Raw genomic sequence first — 23,290 nt, forward strand, 5'->3', positions numbered from 1 at the left:
CAAACGTTGCAGAGAATGAGTAAATTAAACCTCATTCCTAAATCTTCTCATGATCCCTCATCTAAGTGTGAAATCTGTGTTCAAGGGAAACACACTAAAAAACCCTTCAAGTCTATAACTAGAAACTCCGAACCCCTCGAATTAATTCATAATGATGTGTGTGACTCAAACCGAGTTCTCACCCGAGGGGGCAGGAGGTATTTTTTGACTTTTATAGACGATCACTCCAGATATTGTTACACCTATCTTCTCAAAACTAAAGATGAAGTCTTAGATAAGTTTAAGGTGTATAAAGCTGAATCTGAGAATCAACTTGACAGGAAGATCAAGATTCTAAGATCTGATAGTGGGGGGGGAGTATACCTCAAATCATATGACAGAATATTGCCAAGAACACGATATTATTCATGAGGTTACTACTCCCTATACACCACAGTCTAACGGGGTAGCTGAACGAAATAATAGAACCCTAATGGACATGGTGAACTATATGTTACTCAGTTCAGGAGCACCTGAAAATCTCTGGGGTGAAGCTCTTCTTTCTGCTTGCTTCATTCTCAATAGGAATCCCCAGAAAAATTCTGATACAACTCATTATGAATATTGGAAGGGGAGATGTCTACTTGCAACAAGAGAACTACAGGAGTTTCTATCTGCAATTGGGTGACAATACATGAGGTCTATCCGCAGCTAATCTAAAAAAAAAACTTCAGGATGTCAAAGTTAAAAATGATGTATACACGGGGGTACCTAAGTGCAAATAACTCTTTCTGAAACATCGTTCATAAACTCAAAACTTCTACTTGAATTGAGTTACAGCATGAGGAAACTTGCACATTTTTGCCAGCATCTAATCTAGGACAAACAATGAAGTGACTGGCAGTAATTTTCCATGGATACCACTCTATTTGCACCATCCTCATCCGTCACCAGAAAAAGACATAAGGGCACTTTGGCTGATAACAGCATGAACCTATCTATGCCTGTAAAGATGAGAAAAAGAATCCTCTTTAGAGTGTGGAGGAACATCGCCCTCTCTTCGTCGCATAGCGAGGCTCTAAGGTACAGAAACTGTACATGTGGGCAGGGAAAGTGATGCACATACTCCTCTTTCACTGTTACACTGCTGACATTTCCAATTTTGCATGCCTTTTCGAAGTTTCTGATATGGGAGAATACAGGGGAAACCGATGAAGTGGCATTCCGCTTGGTTCCTTTGCTTTTGTGCTTACAGGTTGAGGGATTCAGGCATTTTGATGATAATGGTTGTTCACACAAAGATTCGAGGATTAGTATTTTGAACAAAAACATGCATGAATACCGGTACTTTATATCACAAACTTATGGGGATGTATCACAAAATGCATATACCAGCAATATTTGTGCAGTATGTTTTCCATATCCTTGGCCTCCAGATGAAGAACGCGACCCGAAAGTTTGCTTGGATCTACAGTGGAACAACAAAGAATAAAAATCGACTTTGCTAGATAACGGTTTATGCCTTAGGTTGCTTGGAGTCTAAACCATATCTAGAAAAGTTAAATGATGGAACCTACAGTAAAATTCTAAGCCAACTCAAAATAAGGGAAAAGTTACGCCAAGTTTATTGATACCGTATCATGTCAAATTGAAGTGTTGCTCTCAGCTGGTGGCCTCCAGAAGGTGAGTGAATTATGTGTTTATATGCAGAACCATTTCATTGGTGTAAGAAATGAATATTTCCATTATCACAAAAGTGATATAACAAACTTTGGATGGAAAGTATGCATTTTATATCGGAAAGTTCTAACCATTAACTCCTTAATGGAGCTTAAAAAAGATTATAGCATTTTAATCAAAGATTTTTAACGATCTCAGTTGTCTTGTTCAAGTGTTCGTGGATATCATAAGGAATCATCAAATGGATAAAAGAAGAAGAATCGTAGAGTGCGAGTAAGCGTGAGATAGTAAAAACCTTACTAACCATTTCAAAAGCATTGATTCAAAACAAAATGTACATATTGAGAGAGAGAGAACAACACCACTCTTGATTTACTTCACGAAAGAGGAGAAAGACCATAAACCATAACAAAAGTAACATTAGCTCCTCTACAGAACTAGTTACTCTACTGTTTATTTTTACAATTTTACCCATACCTTACATGCAACAAAAGAAAAAAAAAACTCCTCTTTGTTGTAGAACTTCGCCGCGATATTTTATAACGAGGTATTAGAGCCAGATAGCTCCTGCGTCCCTAAGAAGGGGAAGGAGATTGCCTTCAAGGTGTAGAGACATGACCTTATCAGTGGGCCCCACAAGCTTTCCACCAATGAACACAACAGGCACAGCGGGGTTTCGACCAGTAAGCTTAGCAAGTGCCTGCTCCATCTCCTTTCCTTTGGAGTCCTCATCGAGATCGATGATCGCAGGATTCACTCCCAGCTCGCAGAAGAGACTCTTGACCGAGTGACACATGCAGCAAGAGCTCAAACTAAAGATCACTACCGCTCTTTGTGAGGCCAACCTCGTCACTCTGTCCATCTCAGCAAGTAAATAAAGTCTAAAACGTACAATGTGGATGTATAGGGAGTTGGAACGAAATGTAGTGCTAAAGTCCTGATACAGCGCTAACGCGTAAATGTCTGTTAAGTGCTTAGAACCAAGGGAGTTTGAGGGAAAGGCTTGAGAGGAGCGGGAAGGTGAGCAAGATTGCAGAAGGTAATAGAGTAAGGAAGGCTGTCGGATGTAGAGACTTGAACTCTGGAGGTTCTATTTATATGGGAGGAGAAATGGTACCTGCATTGCGAATTTCTAATTGGAAGGGATGGAAAATAGAATGTTCCTCAGATATTTTGACTCTGACAAAAATGCCCTTCTGGTCATTACTTCGAAAGTGACCTTGGTTCATCCGTCCCTCTTTACACCGTCAGTGGGCTGTTCAGTCAACATTGAGGCGAGAGGGTGGATAATCTCTGAATTCCTTGTGATTGTGCAGGAAGATAAAAGAAGTTCTTATTGGTTTTGGGAATAAATTTGGCAGGCAAAGTATTATCCCTTGTGTCTGTGATAAGGTTTGGATCCCTTTGTAGGTAGCTAATGGCAAGGCATCTACAGGACCCACAATATCAGCATGGGATGCCGTGAGGTTTTTGGTCTTATTTTAATTGCAACTTTCCATATTTGAGCGTGGCTTCAGTATCAAACAAGTTTTCAAGTGGCATACTGAGGTAATTAGGAGCACATGTTTATAAGAAAGGGTGACTTTTAGGCAGAAGATGAGAGGACCTCTTGATGATTTGGTGGGCCAAGTACAACAGTGAGAAACTACGACGGAAAAAAAACTTAGGGGAGATACAAAAAATGTTTTTTATTTGAGTATTGACACAAGATAAACATCCCGTGGACGTTCTCTTTTACTAGAGTGCTTCTCAGACCAGAATTAATGGGACGAAGCAGGAGGAGGCAAGGCATCGTGTGTCCTCTTTGGGTTTTTTGTTTCCTTGGAATTCTATCGAAAGTCAATAACTCATAAAGCGAAATACTAATACCAAGGTGGTACCAAACTAGCAGTACAATTAGCATTGCACAAAACTTTCCAACTAAATTCTAACACAGAACTGTGCGGTGTAAAATGCCAAAACATATCTCCAGATAAACATCACGAGGTCAATACAGCCGGTTACTTGCTTGGTAGCATTGGCTAACATCCTAAGACGAGTGCCCTAAATTGAAACCTTGAACCAATATAAAGAGACCTCAAGATACATTAGCTAGAAAATTCAAATTTCAGACACCTAAAAGCACCTGCTAATACTGAGTATATACTTTAAATATACTTATAAGTTATAACTAAATACCACTGTGTAGGATCAATAATAAATTTCTATTTGTCTGTCAAAGGATCCTGCGAATGCAAAGTGGGCATCACTCTATTAAGAGCGAAGTGGAAAGGTTGAATCCTTGGGTTTAAATATGATCACAGATTCGCATGGTTGCTGAACCTAACTCTCAATCTAACTGTCAACATCCGTAGCGATCAAGAAAGATTTTATTGTATAGACAGGTCAAAAATAAAAATCATCTCTGAAAGCTAAAATTAGGCTCTATGATCACACTGACCCGAACTCTCATAATATTTACCTGACAAACTCGATTAGATGGTCCACACGTATTTCATTATTCCTAACAAAAGCAAGGATTTTTTTTTAAGGAAAAAAGCAAAAAACAAAGTAAATATCCAGTGTGCATCTATTTGCTGCTGGAGTTGGAGAAAAGACTTGCTGTTTATCCATTTTGATTTATCCCTGTCGACTGTTCCTTGCAAGGTTAAGATCCAACCAACAGTCCATTTCATTCAAGGACGATAAAAAAGATTCTATTGAACTGTCCAGACAGTTAAGGATACTGACAGCACTGTGCTGAAGATGAGCTTAGAATGCAAGAGATTTGACAACTAAGTAAGAAAGAGAAGCACTGATATCGTGTGGAAATAGTTCTGCTGTGAATGGACCCCAGACTAAGTTCTTTAAGGTTAGATTGACTGTTGTATATGATGAGAGTAATGATTATACATGCTATGAGATGAGACTCAAACTAACAATCATAGAAGAACTCATTACATACTTCACCAAGTATTATAACGGATAATGATGACGATGATGGTCCACACAGCAATGATGAGATTTTGAGCTACCTGGTCAAGATGGCCAACCAGTTATCTGATTTAATCCTTACTTGAATTCATTGGTTTGAATCAGTTACTCACGTTTTGAAGGTTCCCTGTCGACCTAAACCCATAAATGCTAGAAAACTAGTACATGATAAAACTAAGGGCCGAAGCTAAGAGCTCTTGGTATATAAGATTTTCACATGAATCATCTAAGTAAGAGTGCGCCACACTCGTGGAAGGTTCATCAAATGAGCATGCTGACAAATCAAGACGATCTCTAAGGAGATTTTTCTCTTATTGGTATCTTTGCTTGAATCAACAAGTGAGATTTGGTGATGGTTTTTCCAATTCTGTATCCAGTGTATTTTCCTCTCTTTTTGCTTTACCTTTTTTCTCACGATGAAGATTCCCAAAGCATCTTTAATGCAAAGCACATCCTATCCTCAAGAAGAATGGTAAGAGCTTTCAGTGGATACTCCTTAGAGATTTTCCTAGTGCCTAGCAAGATTTACCTCCTCCTGGCACTCAAGGCATCTCTCCATTCGATAATGGTAAGAATTAATCTGAATTGGGAGAAACTATTGTCTATCACATCCAAACAAAGTAATTTATCCTTGAAATTATGTCTGGCGAATTAACATTCTAGTAGCTGAAGATGAATCATATATTTTGCCTATTAAAATGCCTTAGGCCACGCAGAGTGATACTAACAAATGAATAGGTCCAGGAATGTGGCTTGCATATTCACACCATTATTCTGTATAAATGTTGATGGCCATCTAGATATAATATCCTTATACTGTTGATGGTTATATTTGGAAGTGGATGTGTCATATATGAGACCAAAGCTACAAGTAAGATGTAGATAATTTTCATTAAGGCTTCATGCCAGATGCATGATCTTTCAATTTTTGTGGACCCACATCAATTCCTTAGAGCATATAGCTGAGAAGAGCTAAGATATAGAGGCTGTTCTAGTACCCAAAGGTTACTACCCCTTCTATATCAGAAAGGGAAATAAGACCATGTATCAAGTTGCATCAAAAGATGCATAGCTCGGTAACAGTCTTACTGTAGGGCTGTAGGAAATAATATGCAATGAGAGGTGAGAGCTGAAGAAGAACGGAATCAAGTGATCTTACATGACGTATGCAATAAACTCAAAGTTAAACATGCAAATAATGATTTCCAGGTTAAACATACAAATATTTATATTCTTATCTTTCCGTGATGCTCCATTTCATCCTCTAGGCATCGCTCTTCTGCCTGTATAATAAGCGTGAATTATTTATTCAATCTATCAAGGCTGTCAACCAAAAAGTAGTACATAAGATAAGCTCCTTTTAGTACAAACCTAGATGAATGTTCATTTTATCAGCATGATGAGGTTGTTCTTCTTACAGACTGGAAAAAGATCACCAGAAAAAAACCTAATTTAAAATAAAAATCATTTTCTTTGAAGAACTTAATAAATAAAATCTGGCAGTTTTCATTTTACAGGCGAAAACTACTAATAACATGTACAGGTTTCAAATTTTGAAAACCATAATTTGTTTAAAGAAAACTGAACTAAAACAACTGTTCCGCGTGATGCTAAGATACATCAATTTGAAACATAACTCGCACTTCAAGCGTCTTTAGATTTTCTTGCTGAATTTCCAGCCAAATACCAACCAACTGAAATCGAGAGGATAAAATATTGGTTAATGCGAGCTTTAGTTACAGACCGCGTATATGGCCTAGCACAGCTGCAGGTAAAGGAATGTCTATAAAAGTTGGATGGTTGCATCAATGTTTAGATGATGACAAAGACAGAAAGTGTACAGGTCTGTACAAATGAGCCGTATTCCTTTTTCCTCCATGGCTTTCATAGATACCCAAGAATAATCGAAGACGTCGCCAACAGTGAAGCTGGAGAACACAGCATTTGTTTCTCTTTTCTGGATATCTGACGAAAAATTGGTGGGGAGCAATACGGAAGATGGCCTACGTGTTTAAGCTCATGGAGGAAGGTGGCTACAAGAAGCCATTATTCTCTTTTCGTACAGTTTTCATTGACATAAGATGGATAGATTCCATTCTTAGATGTTCCTATTCTGTCCATATGAGGCATCCAGCACACAGCCCGTACAACATGTTGCTTTCAACCACTTGTGGCTCAGTGGTCCTCTAGCTATTCCTCCTTTTTTCTTATTGTCTTGAAAATGTTCTCTCCACAAGCTCGTTAAACTGAACTTGAACCCTACACTTAACTGAAAAACATATTTACCCATTCTGGTAACTGAAAATGCTCAGTGCAATCAGTTAACTTGTGGAATAACATGGATCTGTAGCCATGCAACATAGGGTTGAATACAGTACAATGGTAAGGTAAGGCGCATAAGCTAAATGGTTTAAAGGACTAGAAAGATCCTGTGTTAATGAAAACTTACCGGTTATCATTATGTCTGTTATTTTGACTTTGAATTCAACACCAACCAAACTTCATTGTGCCACCAACCCAAAAACGTTATTCCACCAACCCAAAACACTATTCCACCAACCCTTTTGAAGGCTGTAAATAGAAGAGAGTGGTGAAGGATTAGATCATCGAACAAAGATCCAAAACAGAGAGAAAAAGAAAGAGAGATTTGAAAAGAAAAGAAAAAGAGAGTTTTCTTTTGAGTGTTCTCTTTTTTGTGTGAGTTTAGTGAGACATTAGAGTGATTTTCCTTTGTAATCTTTTTTTTGTAATTAGTGAAGTTCTCTATTGTTCTCGCCCATGCACGTAGGTCATACTGACTAAACCACGTTAAATCATTGTGTTGTTCTCTTTGTCTTTACTGTGTTTATTCAGTGTTGTTATTCTCCACTCTTGTATAGACATCTTCTGTCTCTGTGAAGCCCACCACTACAACAAACTTGTATCAGAGCCTGGCTTAGAGTACGTGCATCTACTTATCGTATGTTATGTGGCTACCACTAAAATGGATACTTCACATCAGAAAATAAGTTAGATTATCATTTTCTTTAAAGGCACTAGATACTAGTCACGAGTACGGTCCTATTTATAAGTACTGTTACTATTCATAAGTACGACACTGTTCACAAGTGTGGTTACTGTTCATAATTACAATTACTGTTCTAGTGGGCTTCAAGATGTTTTCTGCAAAATATAAAGTGAAAAAATTCGATGGGAGAAACAACTTCAGTTTGTGGATAGTAAAAATGGTGGCTCTCCTAGAAAACAAGGGTTGTTCAAAATCTTGTCCGGAAAGGATAAGTTGTCGGAATCTATGCCTGATGATGAGAAAGAAGAGCTGGAGATAAAAATGCATAGTATCATACAGCTCTGTTTGGTCGATGAGGTCTTGCGGGAGGTTACCAATGAAGATACCGCCGCCGGCTTGTTTCTCAAGTTGAAGAGCTTGTACATGACGAAATCTCTAACGAACAAGTATTACTTGAAGCAACGCCTCTTCACCCTTCCCATGAAGGAAGGTATGCGGATTAAAGACTATTTAGATAAACTTAACACTATTCTTATGGATTTAAAGAACATTGATGTTAAAATTGATGAAGAAGATCAAACCCTTATTTTGTTATGTTCATTACCTCCTTCCTATGAAAATTTTGTTAATAGCATGTTATACGGTAGAGATACACTTTCTTTGGAGGATATCAAATCAGCCTTATATTCAAAAGAGTTAAGATAAAAAGTATCTGTCGTAGGAGGAGAGGATCAAGCTTAAGGTAAAAAGGGTGTTTATGGTAGAGGCAAATCTAGAAATATGTCTAGATCAAAGTCCAAGCTAAGAAAAAATGTTGATGTTATTACTGTCACAAGTATAGGCATATAAAACCTAATTGTCCAACACTTAAAGCAAAGGATAATTCACAATCAAAGTCTGGGGAGGTGAAACCTTTAGTTGCCACTGTAACTGAAGAGTTTTCTACTTCACATGAAGTTCTTTCAGTTAGTGTTAAATATTCATTCACAAGATGAGTGGGTTATTGATTCAGATTGTTCCTACCATATGTGTCCGCATAGGGATTAGTTTGTCATATATCAGTCTATTGATGATGGGAATGTCTTGTTGGAAAATAACATGTCTTGCAACATTGTTGGTATCGGATCAATTAAGATTAAAACCCATGATGATATTATTAGAACATTGAGCAATGTCTGACGTATACTAGAGTTAAAGAAGAACCTCATTTCTTTAGGCATCATTGACTCAAATGGTTTTAATTTTTTAGTTGAAGGTGGAGTTTTGAGAGTTAATAAAGGTTTTCTTATTGTGATGAAAGGAAAGAAGGTAAATACCCTCTATATGCTTGAAGGCGGTACAGTGACAGGTGTTGTAGCAGTGTTATCCTCAGAGGATTCAGATTCTGACACTATACGTTTGTGACGTGTGCGATTAGGGCATATGAGTGAGAGGGGACTAGATGTATTGAGCAAACAATGTCTGCTTTGTGGTCAAAAAATTAGTAAGCTAGACTTTTGTGAGCGTTATATTTTCGACAAACACCACAGTCTCCTTTAGTACCAGTGTCCATAGAACCAATGGTACTTTAGATTACATCCATTCAGATATTTCGGGTCCTTCTCAGGTTCTATCAAAAAATAGAGCTCGTTTTTTGCTAACATTAATTGATGATTATTTCAAAAAAGTTTGGGTGTATCCTTTGAAGCATAAGAATGATGTGTTTGTAACATTCAAGCAATGGAAGGTTATGATTGAGAAGCAAAAAAATTGAAACGCCTCAGAACAGGCAATGAGATGAAGTTTTGTTCCGCAGAGTTTGACCAATTTTGCATGAATGAAGGTATTGTGCGTCACCGTACAGTTCGGCATACACCACAGTAAAATAGAGTTGCAGAAAGAATTAACAGAACACTTTTAGAGAGCTCGGTGCATGCTCTCTAATGTTAATTTGTCAAAATACTTTTGGACTGAGACAGTCAATACAGCTTGCTATTTGATAAACAAATCTTCTTCTATAGCAATTAATTTTAAAACTCCAGAAGAAGTATGATCTGGTGCCCCTGCTAATTACTCTCATTTAAGAGTATTTGGTAGCTCCGCTTATTTTCATGTTAATGATGGTAAGTTTGAACCCAGAGCAAAGAAAACTATCGTTTTAGGATATGCTACTGGGGTGAAGACATATAGATTGTGATATTCTGATCCTAAATCACCTAAGTTTATTATTAGTAGAGATGTTACTTTTGATGAGAAATCCATACTTCACCCGAGAAAGGATTTTGTTATTGATACCAGATGTAGTAAAAGGGAGTTTAGCAAGCAGGTGAAGCTAGAGAGCTCAATTTTAAATAGAGTGCTTGAAGGCGCTCATGTTGAACCAGTTAACACTACGAAATGTTCAACTTCAGATGCTGATACATCGCAAGAACAACAGTATAATATTACTACCGAGAGAATAAAAAAGCAAATCCGACCTCCTCAACGTTATGCAGACATGTTTGCTTATGCTTTGAGTATAACAGAGTCGATTGAGATTCCAGAACCTTTTACCTATGAGGAGGCTATTAGTGAAAATAAGGCTGTAAATTGAACTGTTATGATGATTGAAGAGATGAGTCTCTTCACAAGAATCAGACATGAGTTAGTAAAACCACTAAGGGGACAGAAGATCGTTGGCTGTAAATGGGTGTTCAAGAAGAAAGAAGAAACTCTAGATACAGATTCTGTAAGATACAAGGCACACTTGGTAGCTAAAGGCTATAGTCATACCGAAGGTGTGGACTTCAATAAAGTATTCTCTCCAGTTGTAAAACACTCCTCAATCCGCGTGTTACTTGCCATGATTGCTTATTTTAATTTGGAGCTTGAGCAACTTGATGTAAAGACGATTTTTCTAATGATGAGCTTGAGGAGCAGATCTTTATGCATCAACCAGAGGGGTTTATTGTTAAAGGTAAAAAAGATCATGTGTGCAGGTAGAAGAAATCTCTTTATGGGTTGAAACAATCTCTGAGATAGTGTTATTTAAAATTTGATACTTTCATGTTTGAGCATGGTTACTCCAGAAGTAAATATGATATTTGTGTTTATCATAAAAAGCTCAATGATGGTTATTTTGTGTATTTTCTTTTGTATGTTGATGACATATTGATTGCAGCTAAAGATATGTTAGAAATTAACGAGTTAAAATCTCAAACATGAGTTTGAGATGAAGGACTTGGGAGCAGCAAAGAAAATTTTAGGGATGAAGATCCACAGGAACAGACGAAAAGAAAATTTATTCTTATCTCAAGAGAAATACATCAAGAAGGTGTTGGAGAGATTTGACATGCTTGATACTAAACCTGTGAAAACTCCGCTTGGTGCTCATTTTTTGTCTTTCAACAGACTTGTCACCTCAGACTGAGAAGGAGGAGCAGAACATATCTTGTGTTCCTTATGCGAGTGCAGTTTGAAACATTATGTATGCTATGGTCTGCACACGTCCAGATATTTCACATGCAGTCAGTGTTGTGAGTCGATATATGAATAAACCTGGAAAAGTCCATTGCAGGCTGTGAAATGAGTACTTAGATATTTGAGAGGATCAACTAATATTGATTTATATTTTGGCAAGAATACAAACTCAGATTACAGAATACTTGGCTATTCTGATTCAGATTATGCGGGTGATTTGGATAAGAGATGATCCTGACAGGTTATATTTTCACTCTTTCAGGTAGTGCCATTAGCTTGAAGGCAACTCTACATCGACAGTTGCTTTGTTTATCACAGAGACAGAGTATATGACAGTGACAGAAATAGTGAAAGAAACCATTTAGTTAAGAGGTTTGGTTGAAGATCTCGGCTTACACCAAGGTATTACTACGATATTTTGTGATAGCCAGAGTACTATACATTTGATAAAGTATCAGATGTATCATGAAAGAACCAAACATATAGATGTCAGGTATCATTTTAACAGAGAAATTAAAATCATCAAGATTGAAAAAATTGCTACTGCAGATAATCCAACAGGTATGATGACGAAGCTCGTACATTTGCGCAAGTTCGAGCATTATCTCGAATTGATTGGAGTTTAACAAAGTGGAAGTTAAGCCCGTAAAGGGCTTCTAGCGAGACAGCAAGAGTTAAGAGAAGATCTTCATATACAAAGTCAAGGTAGAGATTTGTTATTTTGAATTTGAATCAACACCCACCAAACTTCATTGTGCCACCTACCCAAAAATACTATTCCACCAACCCAAAATACTATTCCACCAACCCTTTTAAAGGCTATAAATAGAGGAGAGTGGTGAAGGATTAGATCATCGAACAGAGATCCAGAACATAAGAGAAAAAGAAAGAGAGATTTGAAGAGAAAAGAAAAAGAGAGTTCTCTTTGAGTGTTCTCTTCTTTGTGTGAGTTTGGTGAGACATTAGAGTGATCTCCCTTTGTAATCTTCTCTTTTGTGATCAGTGAAGTTCTCTGTTGTTCTAGTCCGTGGACGTAGGTCATACTGACCGAACCATGTTAAATCTTTGTGTGTTGTTCTCTTTGTCTTCACTGTGTTTATTCAGTGTTGTTATTCTCCACTCTTATATAGACGTCTTCTGTGTCTGTGAAACCCCCGCTACAACAATGTCAAAGAACCCTTCACTGACCCACCCTCAAAAGAAACTATAAGGATCTCAAATGTGCACACATGCGCATATGCATCTATCTAATGCACTGATAGCAAGTAAATTATCAAAATGAACAAAACCATGTCCTTCTTCTTTATGTGGCCAAACACTCCTGTAATGTTTTGGGTGAATTTTGTGAACTGATTCTATTCTTCACAATCTAAAGGTCATTTACATATTTCTTTGAGTACATCTTCAATCCCTTCAGCACCAGTTCAGCATAAGGGTTCAAACATATTCCACCAGTTTCGTTGCACCTTTCCATGATCTTAAATGATTTTATAGTGTCTTTGCAAGTTAGTGAAGAAGAAAAAAATGGGAAACCCCATTCCACGGATAATTTTCTTAGTTCAGGACTTAGTAATTTTGTGAATTTCTAGAACCAAATATTTGTTTTGTGGATGGAAACTGACTTGTGCTTGGAGTAAGTTTAGTAATCCTGTAGCTGTTTCTTGCCCCACTTTTTTGTTTGGCAGTTATGTAGTCAAATGGGAATCTTGAAAGAAAATGAGAAATGAAAGAAAGGAATATTTTGATGTAGTTCAACCTTAAAGATGTAAATGAACTTGAGTGAAGTGGGTCTTCAACTAAGTTTTCTATCATCAAATTTAAATAGGAAGAGCTTGCTTCATGTCCTTTCTGAAAGGGCCAAATCTATAAATATAATACGTAGTTCCCTATTACCATAGGATTTGGAGAGATATAGTTCCCATTAAACTGCAACATTTGGAAATTCATATGAAAAATCCCCTTCGTTAAATTTTATCTCAATCATTTCAAAATGCCTTTTTAAAATTCTTTTGCACATCCACCACAAGGTGCAAAATGCAAGATGCAGATAGCAAGTTGGTTAGGTTAAAAATGTACAATGTCCGAGATTTATTAAAAACTGGTTTGCAAGAGTTCTTATGTGTTCAGACTAAGATCAACATTTGATGAATATTCATATGCTCTAAAAGTGTAGATGTGCACCAAATACAGTTTTTGGACATCTATTTGTACGTGCTTGCTGCATAAGCGGAAAAGTTAAGATATGTGACTTTGGTTTCGAAGACTTTTATGATGTAAACCAACTTTAAAGGAGTAGATTATAAAAATGGATGTCACTGCAACAAATCCTTTCAAAGGACCCAAGTATACATATCTCCTTCTTTGTGCAAACATACGTATATGTGTGTACACCACCCTAACACGAGCTTTCCTGGAACTTTTGATTAATTTTACTTTCCTCCAATTGAAGCTCACTCGCTCTTTGTCCAATTGTTTGACATGGCCATTTAAAAATTTGATATAGGCTGTCACTTAAATTATTCATATAGGCTCAGCTTTGACAAAAGGCCAAAAGGCAAAAACTACAAGAGCCAAGAGGTAACAGTCTTTCATCTGTTAACTTATCCACTTCCATAGATTTAAAACTAGAACAAGCATGAACCTGTTTCAAACCTAAAACTAACAAACCACAATTCCCATATTTCGTGTTTGATTTAGATTTTATTGGATTCATTCTAGTGCCTATACCCAGATCAAAAGATTTGAACAATAATGACACATTTCTTTTTCTTTATTCACCACAATACGAGTTTCAGGAAGCTCCTCTGGTTCTTCAAGTATGCATTCAAAAGGTTGAAACGTTAACTCCTTCAAAATTAGGTCCTATCGATATTTGCCATTTCACAATTCCGTCATGACTGGCAGAGAAAACAAAACTGTGAAGCCAAAAGGGTATCTCTGGAACACTACTGCTATGTTCCTTAATTTAAGCCGTCCCTCAGGTGAGCTTTCCAAATACTCTCCTTTCGCAAACCAAGAGATTGTAGCCAAGATTACTGAAAAGGAGACATTTAACAAAGCTGAAAAGACTTGGCCCCAAAGTCAAGGTAGCTTAGCTTGTGAGACTTATGAATGTAGTAAAACCAGGAGATATGAAATTCTATATTTCAACATAGAAATCAAAACTATGAATGTCAATTGTGTATGTGAATCAACTTATAGGAAGAAGAGGAGATATAGAACACAAATGGAAGAGCTAGCGATATAGCCAAAATTGATCCTGCAAGATTGAAAGAAATCCTACATCTTTATTATCCTTTGGGAGAAAGTGAAGAACACCTTGCTCCATCTTTATTATCTAGAGCAGTCAATCATCCCTATTGAGCATAGCATGTCTATTGCTCTAGATCAGCATGCTGCCCTTGCAGCTACAACTTGATTCGTTCTTTTAACAGAGATCTACAAAACTTAGAGAGATGTAAGTTCCAATAATGCACAAACACAAGCATCAGATTTACTAGGAATGCTTGAATCCCCATTATGGTCCTGCAATATTTTGGAGTTAGGTACCCATTGTAGTAAGGTGTTAAATCCTTACACAGCTGTAGGTACCCACTCAGTAATCTTTCCACAGCTATGATAAGAGTCCTATAGGCTAATCTCTTTTTATATTAAAACCAGTGGTCTGCATTATGCACATTTGATTTTATGGCGGAAACAAATGAAAGGAAGCAAGAGAAAGGTGTTGCATGCGATGAAGAACTTTAGCCGTGACCATGATAACAAGGCCCAACTAGATGAAGACATGGCCGACCACTAACAAAGCGTGATCCAATAAATTCAATATGAAATTTGATGCTCAAACAATGATATCAATGCATAAAGGCAAAATCATACCTAGTTTAATGTTTTCGATCCAAACTCTCTGTCTGCTTCTATCGCCCTAAGGCACAAGCATAAAGCATATGCAGCATATCAACACCAATACTCAGCTATAGTGCAGCAATCCAAAAGGTGGTGATATCTTGGTACATATGTGATTAAGCCTTTCCCCTCCACAAAATATCTACAAAATATCTACAGGAAAATATCATCATATAAAACATCAGCAACAGTAAATATGTCATTAATGTGGTTAGGCCTTTCCCCTCCATAAAATATATACAGGAAAATATCCTCATATAAAGCATTGGCAACAGTAAATGCGGAAATGATGGTGTGCAAAGAGGGGACAACGAAAAATAACCTTCAAACACTATTTACTGTAAAACCAATGGACAACTACTTAAACTTCTATTCCTGTCTTTCTCATGCACCAAACATGACCTGTGATACATCGTACTGAAGGAAAAAGAAAACAGATCAGGTATTGACAGAAGATTTTCCAGAAGTAGATTGGAGAAGGAAACAGATAAACATATCTTACTTTCATGCTTGCATTTATCACATCCTATGTTGCATGGGTACGGGTGCGGGTGCGGGTACAGGACATGGTAAATTTGTAAAAGGCAACGGGGACACAGCTATGTAAATATTTATATACTCATGGAATTAATAATTTATATGAGAACAAGGATGATAATTAATATTCCTATAGCAAATTTGTGTTTCTTTTATTATGCGGATTATAAATTGGAAAATCACTAGCTTTTGAACTAAACTTTAAAACGATCTTTCAAAATCATAATTCGAAAGCTGACTTATGTCCAACGCGTTTCAGGAGGTGGATGTGAAGTGTAGGATATAAGTCCAAAGAAGTGTTTTAAATTAAGACATGTATTGTATAATTGAGTGCACACACAAATAAATGTATGCATATATGCAATGAGCGTCCAAGGGGAATGGATATTACGGGCATGGGTACGTGTCGGGTACCGGTATGGCTTCATATTAGAGTACCCAGGTAACATAGAACACAACACTTAACTTTAAACTTTAATCTTCAAGAACTGTTCAGCATCAGAACTGAACCCACTCGTGCCCTATACATCACATCAACAGGATCAACAAACACCATTTTTCCTTTGGCATGCACTATAAAAAAAGAACGATAACACAAGTTGGCAAGATGAGATTTGAAAACCTTCTACTATTAAAGAGACTTGTAAATTCAGCACATGGATGTTACGTGTGATGGACCACCCAATACCTTGACTACAGTAAGTACGTACAATATGATGATGCTTGGCAGTTGGCATGAGCACATCTTCATATGATGTAAGTACAAAGAATAATCCCAGGCGTGGAACTTTTAGTGTTAATGTGATAACTGAATATGCATGTAAAATAGTTGATCATGTGGTGTGATTTCGTAAATTCACAAACATAATAATAAATAATAATAATTACACTTGCAAAATAAAAAAAATGCTAGTGTTACTTATCCATTATCTAATTGTACCTTCTTCCCATCTCAGTAATGTAATTTAGATGTATACACAAGCATGCTGAAATGTTATCGACAGGGGTGGTGGTAGTGGCACTCACCCTTGGACCAATTACTCTAGGAGGAAGTCATGTTCATATTGATTACTTACCCAATACAATTCCCACAGATACTAAAACGATTATTGCTGGACACTTCTATATATAAGAATCTAGTCCATATCCAGTATTAGAGTAGTGTATATCTACAGACCATTTTCGTTTTGAGTCTCTTTATCCCTGATGAGTATAACATTTAATTAATGGATTCTTTTTGTATTATGTTGTGAATATAAAAGTACAATAGGATTCACACTTGAAACTACAATTTTCCATGACATATATGATGGAATGGTAAGCTAATCTATCCATGAGGAATCCATAACCCTGATTTTTGGCACATTACGTCTCCATGTATCGGTATTGTAGATATCTAGAGTAATTACTGATGTGAAATCAAAGTAATCAAAAACATCATCGTGGACGTAATATTTTGCGGTTAAGATCCATTACAAAACCCTAATATAATGGAATCAAGAACAAGAGGAATCTGAAGATGAACATGCGACAACACGAAAGCAAACTGCATTCTATCAAATGCATACATTTGTTAAATAGTGGACAAATTTGTTGTGTGCGGCGGAAGCTTCTTGTGCAACACGAACAATAACTCGAGATAAACCACAACCAATAAGCAAAACACAACTTACAGCAAGAACAAACGATTTACGTGGTTCGGCAAGTTGCTTACGTCCACGGGGCAAGGAGGGGGGAGTTTTTACTATTAGAAATCAGAGAATACAAGTAGAGTTACAAATCTTACCGATCAAACCCTAAAACAAAGCTCTACATCTCTCACAACTCTCCCACAATTGGATGCAATAATTCTCTCTCAAAGACTGTTCAAAATCGTCCTTGCTCTACCCTAATTAATCAGGTTTAGGGTTATATATCAACTCAAAAACGAACCGGGTCAAAAACCAAAAGCCCAGCCCAATCCAGTTTGCGGTCGACCGCGGTGGTCGACCGCGCAGGGCACGTTCGCGGTCGACCGCGACGGTCGACCGCCAATCTGTCTGGCTGATTCTTTGATGTTTCCTGCATTTCTTCGATTCTCCACCTCAGCGAATGTTTCCACCAAAACTGAACCGACACCAAATCATCCAATAGTCTCTCAACAAGTCAAGGAACCAAACTAGAGCTGAAACGCGATCTCCTCCCATCTGAATTAACAGATCAAACCGGCTGCATCTGAAAGATTGCCTACGTATCCTCTTGCCCAAGGAATCAAGCCGAACGTAGTTCACCCAAATGGCCTCCAAAAGCCTCAGCACTGAAGGATGTTCAAAAGCTTCAAACAATGACCAAATTTTACTCCTGAAACAACTTTGGTACTGAAGGATGTTCAAAAGCTTCAAACAATGACCAAATTTTACTCCTGAAACAACTTTGGTCAACATATTTGCAGGGTTGTCATTCGTGTGGACCTTCTCCAATATGACGTCTCCATCATCCAAAATATCACGTACAAAGTAGAATCTGACATCGATGTGCTTCGTGCGTGCATGATAAACCTGGTTCTTCGCCAAATAGATAGCCGACATGCTATCACAATATATCTGAATGGTCTCCTGAGCGATCCCCAAGTCCTCCAATAATCCACGCAACCATAAAGCCTCTTTAATAGCTTCAGTTACTGTCATATACTCTGTCTCCGTAGTAGAGAGAGCCACTGTGGACTGAAGCGTGCATCGCCAACATACAGGTGCACATGCCAATGTAAAAGCATAACCTGATGTAGACCGGTGTTTGTCAAGATCTCCAGCATAATCTGAATCCACATATCCAATACAATCCTACCTATTTTTCTCATCCTTCTGGAATACTAAACCAACATCCATGGTGCCTCGAACATATCGTAGAATCCACTTCACGGCCTCCCAATGATCCTTCCCAGGGTCGTGCATGTATCTCGATATCATGCTCACGGTCTGTGACAAATCTGGCCTCGTACATATCATCGCATACATCAAGCTACCTACTGCACTGACATATGGGATCTTCGACATATAACCTCTGTCCTCAACTGAAACAGGTGACATCAACGCTAAAAGCTTAAAGTGGGGAGCCAATGGTGTGCTAACTGCTTTTGCATTGCCGTCAAAGCTGAATTTCTTTAACATCTTCTGCAAGGAGCTTTTCTGTGTAAGTTTCAAACTCCCTTTCACCCTGTCTCTCTCGATCTCTATATTCAATATCTTCTTTGTCTCTCCAAGATCCTTCATCTCAAACTCGGATGACAGCTCATCTTTCAACTTTTAAATAGCCGAAGAATTCCTGGAAGCAATAAGCATATCGTCAACATATAAAAGCAAATATATGTGCTCACCATCATGTAGCTTATGCATATAAACACATGGGTCATATGGGCTCCTTGTGTACCCTCGGCCAATCATAAAACCGTCGAATCTCTTATACCACTGTCTTGGTGACTGCTTCAAATCATAAAGAGACTTCTTCACCTTACAAACTAAATCTTCCTTTCCTACAGCTTTGAATCCCAAGGGTTGTGTCATGTAAATCTCCTCATCTAAATCACCGTGTAGAAAGGTTGCCTTCACATCCATCTGGACCAAATCCAAATCTAACTGTGCCACCAACGCCAATAAAATCTGTATCGACGAATGTTTCACAACGGGTGAATTCCTCGTTATAATCAATACCCTCAAGCTGTGCATATCCCTTGACAACCAATCTGGCTTTGAACCGAATGTCCCCAATAGAAGATCTCTCCTTCTTCGCATATATCCACTTACAACCAATAGCTTTCTTATCCTTGGGTAGATGTGCAAGTGTCAAAGTATCGTTCTTCTGAAGAGACCGCATCTCCTCCTCTATAGCTTCCCTCCACCTAATCGAATCGGGGCTAGACTCTGCCTCCCTGAATGTGGCTGGAACCATATCATCAACGACCTCCACTGATAATACATATGCGACCATGACATCATTATATCTAGCTGACCGACGAATCTCTCTCCTCGGTCTATCTGCTGCAATGGATCCCTGAACATGACCATGTTCCTGAGTTCCATAATCCACTGTATCATCTATCTGTCTGGCTGTCATCTCATCTTCTCCCAGTGTCACCTCTGTAGGAGCCTCAATGGATATAGTGCTCTCTGGAGTGAGTAGAGTCACATCATCCTCCACCTGTTGTGATATCTCTCCTGTCTGGTACCAATTATGGCTCTGATACCAATTGTTGTGCGCGACGAAAGCTTCTTGTGCAACACGAACAATAACTCGAGATAAACCACAATCAATAAGCAAAACACAACCACAGCAAGAATAAACGATTTACGTGGTTCGGTAAGTTATCTACGTTCACAGGGCAAGGAGGGGGGAGTTCTTACTATTAGAAATCAGAGAATATAAGTAGAGTTACAAATTTTACCGATCAAACCCTAAAATAAAGCTCTAGATCTCTCACAACTCTCCCACAATTGGATGCAATAATTCTCTCTCAGAGGCTGCTCAAAATCGTCCTTGCTCTACCCTAATTAATCAGGTTTAGGGTTATATATCAACTCAAAAACGAACCAGGTCAAAAACCAAAAGCCCAGCCCAATCTAGTTTGCGGTCGACCGTGGTGGTCGACCGCGCAAGTTTCGCGGTCGATCGCGGCGGTCGACCAAACCACAAACCCGAGACTTAAATCGATTACAGTCATCCGCGATCGACCGCGGCGGTCGACCGCCATCAGCTCCGAATCCTACTGGCCTTCGTGCACGTTAGCGGTCGACCGCGGCCGTCGACCGCCAATCTGTCTGGCTGATTCTTTGTTGTTTCATGTATTTCTTTAAAATTTTCGTTTTAGACCTCTTTAGAAACTTTGCAAAAAACAACCTATTTCAAAAATATTTGTCAAATTCGACCCTGTTTCAGCCAATTGGCTAAAACTGGGTCGAATTTGACAAAATAAACTTAAAAAAATTCACGGGACTTGAAAGTTTAAGCTCCTATAAGCAAGTTAATTAATATTTACCAAAGCTTCACGAGACTTGAGGTCCGGTGAAGTTATAAGCTTCATGGGATTTGAAGTCCCGTGAAACTTAATTCCCAGCAGGAGTATCTCACAACAAAAGTGCAATGGTTAAAATAAATAAGAGATTTATGCATACCGCTAACAAGGAGGACTCATCAACGCCCTTGGATTTAAGCTCCTCTGGTTTAGAGATGAAACCCGGCACGTGCTGCATACTGCCAAAAAGTTAATAAATAAATAAAGATAAAAATTAAAAAAGAAAAATTTCTTTTCTTAAATTAATCCAAATTTAGAAAAGTCACCTCCTTTCCTCAAATTGTGTTCTTCTAGAGTCATATGAAGATCCAAAACTAAAGGGGGAAAAGAAAACCCTAAGGGCCTGTTTGGATTTGTAGGGGGTGAAGGGAAGTTAAGGGAAACTGGGTGAAAGAAAGGGAAGGGAAGGGAGTTCCCTTCCTCTTGGTTACACCCCAATTTGGGGGTAACAATTTTTATACTATTAGAGGGTGAACCAAGGGGAACTAGGGTGGGGGTAACAATTTTTATACTATTAGAGGGTGAACCAAGGGGAACTAGGGTGAATTAACTTAACCTCCTAAGTGTTCCCAAACAAGGTGAGGGGAACTAGGGTGAATTAACTTAACCTCCTAAGTGTTCCCAAACAAGGTGAATGGAGGTGAATGGTTCTCCTCCCTTCCCCTCACCCCCATTACCCTCAATCCAAACAAGCCCTAAATTATACGATTTACCTGCTGGTAGGGGTGAAGGCGCTGGGGACGCCGAAGAGAATGACCTTTTTCCCCTGGGCAAGGGAATGGATGGAGAGCTGCTGCAGCTGATTGTTCTGGTCGGACCACGCCCGGGTTCCCTCGGGGATAGAGTCGCCGACTGTGATCGGTGCCATTTCTCTCGATTTCTTCGCCACTGAAAAATCGCCTGAAGATTCACGACACTTGAGGGGGCTTAAACTTCACGGGAAGTTTTTTAAATTCTTTTCCACCAAATTCGACACAATTTCAGCGGGAATTTAGCAAATATTTTTGAAATAGATTATTTTTTATAAATAAGTGTCTAAAGAGGTCTAAAATAAAAATTTGTCCTAAATATTAATTGTAAACTTATCTGAAACGCCATGAAAAGGAGAATTAAACAAAATAAGGACAAATTTTGAAAATATACCTATTTACAAAATTAATTATAAAATTCGATCTCTTCTGAAGTTATTTGTGAAAATCAACCTACTTTCAGCGATCGGGCTAAAACTAGGTCGATTCTCACAAAAAAAAATCTCTGAAACTTCACAAGACTTGAAGTCCTATGAAGTTTAGCAAGCAGCTAATTAAGCTGCGTAACTTCACGGGACCTCAAGTTGAAGTCCCGCGAAGTTTTAGAGATTTTTTGTCAAAACCGACACAGATTCAGCTATTTTAGAGTTTTTTTTTGTCAAAAAGTTGGCTAAAACTGGGTCGGTTTTAACAAATAAGTTTCAAATAGGTCGAAATTTGCAGTTATTTGTCAAAACGAGTCTATTTTTAAAATTTGTCCTTAAAATAAACTCCAATTTCAATCAACCACGCAAGAGAGCGAACAAGACAAGAGAAAATAGGGTTTCTCGCTTGAGAAGATAAATGGTATAGGAGAGACGAAGCTTACCCCGAGCTCGAAGCCGTCGGCAATGGCGAACTCTTGGTTGATGAAGCAAGGTTGAGGATCGAGAAGAGAAACTAGAGGAAGGGTTTTTGGAAACTCCACGGTCCAAAATCAAGAGTCTCGACAGCGGCAAAGGCGTAGGGAGAGGATTTCCGCCAAGAGGCAGTTTTCGATTTTAGGAAATAAGAAGGTTAAAAGTGAATAAGGCAATTGAAAGGGTCATTCAGATAATTACTCCCTCACAACTTCAAATATTCCATGTACTAGTGTGCTGTAAGTGCAAAGCACAGCGATAATTTTTTTTTCACCCTACATTAATCATGTTTTTAAATGCTATAGCATTTTTTTTAATTGCTACAGTATCCTATTTTTTTAAATTATTACAGTATACACATGCTACAGTATTAATGTTATAGTATTTTCAAAGAACTCTATAGGTCTCGCTTCTGTTACAATAATTTTTCTTTTAAAATGCTACAGTATACCTTGTGCTACAGTAGTAATGTCGTTTTAATATTTATTGTAGTATTTACTGTAGCATGAACAGTGAATCTTTGATTCTCCCATTTGTATAGAGGAATAGATTAGTCGCTCAAATCTTTAGAAATTGCTCATAAGTCCTCAAATCGTGTGGGTCTTGCAATTCGGTCATAAACGGCCGAAATAAGACTCATGAGCAACAGGGCCGGCCCTGGACCTGGGCGGGGGGGCGACGGCCCAGGGCCCCAAACATAGGGGGGCCTCCAATTTATATAGATATCTTTAGTAGTAATATGTAATGTGCAGCAGCCCGTTAGCATTTATTTTTTGATTACTGAGCTTGGAGTACTTAATTAGGTGAGGGGCTGAGGGCCCATTTAATACTCCGTATATGAGTATATTATATGACCATTTATATCATAATTGCCTTGCCTTTACTGTAGGAGTAATTGCTGAGGGCCCATGTAATTGCCTCATTTTTTATTTTCGCCAAGGGCCACCAAAATCTCAGGGCCGGCCCTGAGCAACTTCAAGGATTTGAGATATTGATATAGAATTAGTGAAGATTTGAGGCATTGATATCTAAATAACCCAAACTTAAAACCCACGTGTCAAACACATATCATTCAAGTGTT

The 23,290-nt window shown here is 38.2% G+C and overlaps 1 protein-coding gene across 14 annotated transcripts; it reads right to left on the reverse strand.

Moving 5' to 3' along the window:
* On the reverse strand, positions 698 to 22,383 carry LOC109848844 (glutaredoxin-C1-like). 14 transcript variants are annotated; one of them, XR_002248888.1, is made up of 8 exons: positions 22,179 to 22,380; positions 21,275 to 21,461; positions 20,662 to 20,740; positions 14,954 to 15,133; positions 7,082 to 7,203; positions 6,004 to 6,053; positions 5,853 to 5,915; positions 698 to 1,447 (listed from the first exon to the last, which is right to left on the reverse strand). XR_002248888.1 is itself a non-coding variant. In XM_020418547.1 (7 exons), exon 7 carries the CDS (start codon positions 2,519 to 2,521, stop codon positions 2,210 to 2,212), a length of 312 nt encoding a protein of 103 aa, XP_020274136.1. In that variant the 5' UTR covers positions 2,522 to 5,915; positions 6,004 to 6,053; positions 7,082 to 7,203; positions 14,954 to 15,133; positions 20,662 to 20,740; positions 21,275 to 21,461; positions 22,179 to 22,358; the 3' UTR covers positions 1,945 to 2,209. The 14 variants fall into 14 exon arrangements, 1 of the variants encoding a protein (XP_020274136.1); XR_002248898.1 differs by lacking the exon at positions 7,082 to 7,203 and having other exon boundaries at positions 22,179 to 22,382; XR_002248889.1 differs by lacking the exon at positions 6,004 to 6,053 and having other exon boundaries at positions 22,179 to 22,378.

Source organism: Asparagus officinalis, chromosome 7 (assembly GCF_001876935.1).
Source record: "Asparagus officinalis chromosome 7, Aspof.V1, whole genome shotgun sequence".
Classification (NCBI taxonomy): Eukaryota; Viridiplantae; Streptophyta; class Magnoliopsida; order Asparagales; family Asparagaceae; genus Asparagus; species Asparagus officinalis.

Coding starts and splice junctions, on each gene's coding strand:
- LOC109848844 (XM_020418547.1), bottom strand. CDS start 2,521: ATGGACAGAGTGACGAGGTTGGCCTCACAAAGAGCGGTAGTGATCTTT.